Source organism: Alosa pseudoharengus, unplaced genomic scaffold, assembly GCF_046254945.1.
Source record: "Alosa pseudoharengus isolate Yale_2024_CS ecotype anadromous, Long Island Sound unplaced genomic scaffold, YU_APseudo_1.1 YU_APseudo_1.1_scf_10, whole genome shotgun sequence".
NCBI lineage: Eukaryota > Metazoa > Chordata > Actinopteri > Clupeiformes > Clupeidae > Alosa > Alosa pseudoharengus.
Genome location: NW_027468565.1, coordinates 24,218,712 through 24,225,634, shown reverse-complemented (window position 1 = coordinate 24,225,634; position 6,923 = coordinate 24,218,712). Strand labels below are relative to the sequence as shown.

Here is a 6,923-nt window from a genome sequence, read left to right as displayed (position 1 = left end):
ATAATATAGTTACGATGTTGTTACCTGGCCTATCCTCTCCCCTCCTTTCTCTGCCTCTTCTCTCCTCTCCTCTCCTCTCCTCTCTCCTCTCCTCTCCTCTCCTCTCCTCTCCTCTCCTCTATCTTCCCCCCTCCTCCTCTCTTCTCCTCTCCTCTTCGCCTCTCTCTCTCTCAGGTGTTGGGGGAGTACTCCCACCTCGTAGATGTCCTGAGTCCCTCCCAGGTCATCGACCTGCTGGTGCCTCTGCTGGACCGACCTGCCGTGACCTCTGACACACGGAGCTGGGTTCTGTCAGCGGTGGCCAAACTGGGCGGCGGTGCGTGTTCTGGTTCTGTTGTGGACGGGTCGGAGGGGGCGGGCCTGGTCCAGTGTGTGGCCCAGCAGCACAGCTCGTCTCTGGACACACAGCTCCGGCAGCAAGCCCTGGAGCTTCTGCTGCTCAGCCGCGACCCCCAGCTGCAGGCCCGTGTTCTGCCCCGCGCCACTGCTGGAGCCAGCCTGGAGGTACGGACTGCCGACGCACCTGACCGAAGCGCAGCTGACCACACCTGACGGCACCACAGTTGACCAAATCCTGACTGAATAACAACTGACCATACCTGACCAAACCACAACTGACCATACCTGATGGAAACCCACCCGAAACGCATCCGAAACTTCACTGAGCTATAATGTCCAACACAACCAGGGAGCTACAACTTATACACCCAAAGACCCAGTTTACTAAACTACATCACACACGAGAGAAACCCAGTTTAACTTTACTAAACTACATCAAACTACGTCAAAGTTGATCTTTTCCAAAAAGCACCAGCAGATTCAACCAGAGATGTGTGTGGTGTGCTTAGCAGTGCTTATGCAAAAGATCTCTTCCCAGTTGAAGAATCTTTCAACTCTAATAGCATGTGGCGCTAACAGAACTAACTGGACTTATGTTTGCTGTGTGTTATGATCTGCAGGTGGACTCGTCCTTGTCCTTCCTGGATAGTTTTGTGTCTGAGGCTTTGGCGAGAGGTGCCGCTCCATACAAACCCCCCCACCAGAGGCAAGAGGAGCTGCGACAGGAGAAGGGTAACGGCCATGAAGCCCTTTAACTCACGCAGCAGAGATGGTAGTAGTAACAGCCATCCCCTTTAACTCACGCAGCAGAGATGGTAGTAGTAACAGCCACCCCCTTTAACTCACGCAGCAGAGATGGTAGTAGTAACAGCCATCCCCTTTAACTCACGCAGCAGAAATGGTAGTAGTAACAGCCATCCCCTTTAACTCACGCAGCAGAGATGGTAGTAGTAACAGCCATCCCCTTTAACTCACGCAGCAGAGATGGTAGTAGTAACAGCCATCCCCTTTAACTCACGCAGCAGAGATGGTACTAGTAACAGGCATCTCCTTTAACTCACGCAGCAGAGATGGTGTGTACGAGGTAGTAGTTTGGATGCACTCTGGCTGGAGTAAATTGAGTGTAGAATAACTGTTGTTGTTGGGATGCTCTTTAGACGTTGTGTTCGGGGAGTTATTTCTGTGTGTGTGTGTGTGTGTGTGTGTGTGTGTGTGTGTGTGTGTGTGTGTGTGTGTGTGTGTGTGTGTGTGTGTGTGTGTGTTTAATGTCTGTCCCTGGTCATCCTCAGCCCTGTCTCTGGAGCCGTACGGTCTGTCCCTGCCCATCAGCCTGTCCTCTTGCAGCATAGCGGACCGCCAGTCTCCCACACTCCTCTCCATCAGCTCTGGCCTCTCAGGAAACAGCACTGAGCTCTCGCACAGAGCTGGGTAGGCCAATGCTAACCTCTTACATACAGAGATGGGTATGCTAATGCTAACCTTTTACACACAGAGCTGATTAGGGTAATGTTAATCTGTTACATACAGAGCTGGGTATGCTAATGCTTACCTGTTACCCACAGAGCTGGGTATGATAGGGCTAACCTGATATAGAGCTGAGTATACTAATGCTAACCTGATATAGAACTGAGTATACTAATGCTAACCTGATATAGAGCTGAGTAGGCTAATGCTAACCTGTTACATACAGCGCTTATTTGCTGTAGCATGTTTCCTGACGTAATTTGTAACTGATCCTCAATATTCACTTAGGGATGTTGGCTAATGCTAATCATCACTGGGCAGCTGATTGTGTGCTACTAAATTCTCATAGCTCTGACTAACTGACGGACTGTCTGTCTGTTTGCCTGCAGCTCGGGCTCCTTGAGGCTGGATGGGGTGAAGAGGAAGTGGGGTAAAGATGGCTACCTGGCCCAGAGGGAGGTTCCGGAGGAGCCCTCCACCCCTCAGGAGACCAGCACCCCTGCACCTCAGCCCTCCCCCCAGCAGGGCGGCGCTCTCACTCCGCCGAGTGCTGAACCCTCAGAGGAGGAGCGGGACAAACAGCAGCTGGCCTCCTCTCTCTTCATTGGGCTCAGCTCCCAGAACTCCACATGCTTGGTGAGATTCTGCTCACCCTCTGTGTCTGGATGGAGGTGGAGGGGTGGTGTAGGGGGTAGGGTGGAGGGGCGTAGTTTGGAAATTCGAAAGAACATATTTGAAAAAGGGAGTAAGACAGAGCTAACATATCTCTCTAGGAAAACCTAGTAAAGTTGTTGATAGCATATTGTAGCCTCCCCCACACGCTTGGACAGGGACTTCTCAGAGATTCAGCTGGTTCCAGTCTACAACCTCACTGCCAAATGCCTCTAAGTTCTACTGTCTGGTCCGTTCAATAATTACACTATCTGTCTACACTGAATTCATACATTTTCCTCTCTGTGTTGGTGGGTTTTTTTTGTGTGTGTGTGTGTGTGTGTTCAGATGGGGAAACCAGAGGCTTCCTCCTCCCAGCGCTTCAGGAGGAAACAAAAAAATACTGACTCTGCCTCCTCGTCCTCAGGCTCCTCCCACTCCTCCCGTGGTGCCAATCACTTCCTGTATAGCAGCCTATTGGAGGAAGGCCCTGTCTCTCCCATCATGCTTACGCAGAACTCTGTGGCTCCGCCCAAACATAAAGAAGCCAATAGTACGCTCTCAGAAGGGGACACGCCTTCTCTCCCGGCAGCAAATGGCGTAGCTGAGGGGCATGACCCAGAAGCCCCGGCCTCTCTCATGTTGGCCAATGAGGCGCTGTCCTCCGCAGGGGGCGGAGCCAGAGACTCTCCTCCCCTGATGGGAGGTATGGAGCTGGTGCAGCCCTGCCCTCTGACCCCTGACCCCTCTCACCGCCCTCTGTCCTCCCACCTGCCCCCGGAGCTGCAGAACCTCCCCTGCTCTGAGTGCGCCTCCCTGGCGTCGGACGGCCGCCTGGCCCTGTCCTGCTGCCGCGTCCATCGAGAGGACGCCCTGGTGCTGGTGCTGCTCATGGCCAACACTGGTGGCGCCGCCCTGCTGGACGTCTCCGTGGAGCTGCAGTGCCCTCAGCTCAAGGTGGGGTCAAGGGTCAGGGGGCGCGGTCTGCCTGGACCAGGGGGCCGTTTGGTGCTCAGATATAATTTAGAAATACACCATCATCCACATGTGGCCTACAGTAGTGAAAGAGGCTGTAATTCTCATTAGTGATGGGCAGTGCAGGTCCCTCTGCCCTGAGGGGGAGATAGTAGCAGCCTGGGAAAGAGATGGTCCTTCACTACAGCTGACCAATGGGATGAGTTTTCTCTTTTATTTGTAAAGTGTATTGGGACTTATGACCATGCTGCATGATGTGATATTGCACTAAAAATAATAGGTTGATTCACTGTGTGTGTGTGTGTGTGTGTGTGTGTGTGTGTGTGTGTGTGTGGTTTGCCCTCTAGGTGGCCAGCCTCAGAGGGAATGCTTTAGAGTCCCTTCCATCCCAGAGTGTGAGTGTGTGTTGGTACACTCTGCTGATGGAGGAGCCTCACACACACGTGGAGGTGACCGGCTTGCTCTCGTACAGGAAGGAGTGTGGCGCCTCACACACACTGGACATCAGCACACGCCTCTCCCTGGCCCACTTCCTCAGGTACACACACACTGGACATCAGCACACGCCTCTCCCTGGCCCACTTCCTCAGGTACACACACACTGAACACACACCTCTCCCTGGCCCACTTCCTCAGGTACACACACACTGGACATCAGCACACGCCTCTCCCTGGCCCACTTCCTCAGGTACACACACACTGAACACACACCTCTCCCTGGTCCACTTCCTCAGGTACACACACGTGTCAGGAGTGTGATCTGAGTTGCGTGCTGTGCTGATCAATGAGTGTGTGTGTGTGTGTGTGTGTGTGTGAGAGAGTTTGTGTTTGTGTGCGCATGTGTAACCATTCATTCATTCATCCCCAGGGAAGTCATTCATCCCCAGGGCCATTGAACTGTTTAATGCATCACTTAAGGGAAGAGGAGAAATGGACTTCTCCGCATAGTCTGTCTGCCTCTTCACCACCTCCAATGTCTTGAACTGTCTGTCCACTAGTCACTTTACATTTGTCTTCTGCTTCACTGTTTGCGTGCTGTATTAGCACATATGCACAACCCCTCCCTCCATGCCACATACCTTTCTTAATATAGTTATTTATATATAGATATATAGACTCTATTCTTACACTGTTGCACTGTTTGACTTACTCATTTGCACCATCACCATGACACTCATTCACACAGAGCACCTTACCTTACGCACTGAGAACCACAGGCTCAGTCCCTGCTTCGGTCATTGCAAGCGCACCTGATTGATTATTCACCCACTATGTGGATACTGTTTTTTAGAATTGATTTTGATTAAGTTTTATTTAGTATAATTTGTATTTTGTATATTTAGTATATTATTTATCTTCTACAGCCCTTATTGCTTAGTTGTGTTTTTTATATTATATACTTTTAATTACTTTTTCTGCTGTTATTGAATGTGTGTGTGTGTTGTCTGTATGGTACTGTGACCTTGAATTTCCCCTAGGGATCAATAAAGTATATCTATCTATCTTTCTATCTTTCTATCTATCTAACCACCTGGACTCGAACCCGCGAAACAGCAGCACCTCGGATCGGGAGTCGAGCGTGCTGACAATCGAGCTAAAAGCCCAGGCTGCTAGCTTTCATGCTAGCACTACACTTAAGGCGTTAGGGAGTGCGGTTTACTAACGTTCCACACGCATAGCTGGCATCCGTTACACATGCATGTGTGTGTGTGTCCATGTGTGAGAGAGAGTGTACCTGTATGTGTGTGTGTGTGTTTGTGTGTGTATGTGTGTGTGTGTGTGTGTATTGTCCTTACTCTTGTCTACCTGTCCTGCATAGACCATTGGTTCTGATCAGTGTGTGTTTGTGTGTTTGTGTGTTTGTGTGTGTGTGTGTGTGTGTGTTTTGTCCTGACCCCTGTGCCCCTGTCCCGTAGGCCCCTGGTTCTCTCCACAGAGGAGTATGGGAAGCTGTGGCTGTCCGTCTCGCAGGACGTCAAGCAGAATATCCAGCTGCTAGACCCTGACGGGGACCCTCTGTGCTCCTCCCTCACCGCCCTCCAGGACAAGCTACAGCTCCACATAGTGGACATCATAGGTAAGACACCTCACACACACGCCCCTGTCATTGAGACATGTTTTGATCTGTTGCCCTGCCTTGAAAATCAAAGGACAACAATTTTATCACCAAAATGCTATAGCTGATGTTTTTAGTAAGGGCCCACCTTGGAAGGTTTTAGAATTTCTTACTAGCATAGATTTAAAAAAATATATTTAAGCTTCTATAACACACAATGCTCTGGCCATTGCTGAAATGGCCTTAAATTAAACAAACATACAAAACTCACACACACACACACACATATCGCCTCTAGAAAGCTCTCAGGCTGATTTAACATCGTAGGCTAGACACACCACACACACTTCACCTTTAAAGTCCTTACTTGTTACTCTAGTTTTGCTTAAGCGGGCCTTTAAAGGTGTGTTTTTTTGTGCGTGTGCAGGGTCGGAGGGCATCGCGGCGTGCCAGCTGCTTCGACGGGGTCCGTGCCTGCTGCACTGCCGTGTGCATGCGGGCGCGCTGGCACTGTGGCTGCGTTCGCCGGTGCCCGGCCTGCCCGACGGCCTGCTCTACCACTGCCAGCGGGCTCTACAGGAGTGCTGACCGCAGAACCCTCTCCGGTTCTCCAGCACGCTCACCGGGAACAGCAGAGGGACGGCGGGACTGATTATGGAACTCTCCTGGACGCTAAACCAGCAGGTCTTAACTCAGTGGTGCTGGAGGCAGTGTGCTCCAGCCTTGTGCACCCTCAGGACTGACTCCAGGGTTGGGGGAAGGCTGGTTCATGCATTACCATATTTATTGTTTTTAATAACTCCATGTTGCGTTTGTGTTGGGCTTGTGTGGATGTCTAACCTGCAGCTGTAAGGAAGGAGCTGCAGGCCTTCAACAGGCTCTTTTTAAGTCACTTCTCTAAAAGTCACCCTATCACCCCCCAGACTCCGCTTGTGTTACAGCAGTGCTGAGGCTGGTGGAATTAACACTATAGAGCAAACTTCATTTGAATGGCCGACGCATCTCACCTTTCCCAAAAACAGAACAAGTCTGCAATAACTGTTTTGATCTATGCATTTGTTTTGTAAGAACTGAACCAGTGTTTGTTGTCAACACATTTGTTGCTGAAATTTATTTTTGTATTGAGCAGCTAACATATAAAAATCCATTGCCTTACAGAGCTGTGGTGTTTTTTTCTGTTGAGATTAAAAATGTTCAGTTCTGCATTCATGCTCTCCTGCTTGCGTCCAGTCGGTCCGGAAGACTGGCGTCAGAGACGCTGACCATATGGTGCTGCTGCTGTGTGTGGTGGCCTGGCGTTCTAGAAGTGGAGGAAACCGCACTCTCTTGTATGTTACTTTTAAAAGGATTTATTGCACCATGCCCTTGACTACAGACGCGTTTCGGCGTCAAGCCATCTTCAGTGACTGGTGACTATGGTGCAATAAATCCTTTTAAA

At 50.5% G+C, this 6,923-nt stretch overlaps 1 protein-coding gene across 2 annotated transcripts in view; it reads left to right on the top strand.

The window, feature by feature from the left end:
- The window catches only part of ap4e1 (adaptor related protein complex 4 subunit epsilon 1), a 12,617-nt gene extending 5,977 nt beyond the window's left edge, over window positions 1-6,640 (top strand). For both annotated transcript variants that reach the window (XM_076268199.1, XM_076268205.1), the window contains 8 exons: window positions 175-504; window positions 960-1,071; window positions 1,629-1,767; window positions 2,193-2,439; window positions 2,803-3,411; window positions 3,777-3,967; window positions 5,346-5,506; window positions 5,913-6,640. In XM_076268199.1, the coding sequence (XP_076124314.1) occupies window positions 175-504; window positions 960-1,071; window positions 1,629-1,767; window positions 2,193-2,439; window positions 2,803-3,411; window positions 3,777-3,967; window positions 5,346-5,506; window positions 5,913-6,073 (1,950 nt within the window). In that variant the 3' untranslated portion in view covers window positions 6,074-6,640. The remainder of the gene's footprint in view (window positions 1-174; window positions 505-959; window positions 1,072-1,628; window positions 1,768-2,192; window positions 2,440-2,802; window positions 3,412-3,776; window positions 3,968-5,345; window positions 5,507-5,912) is intronic.
- Window positions 6,641-6,923: the final 283 nt, after the last annotated feature.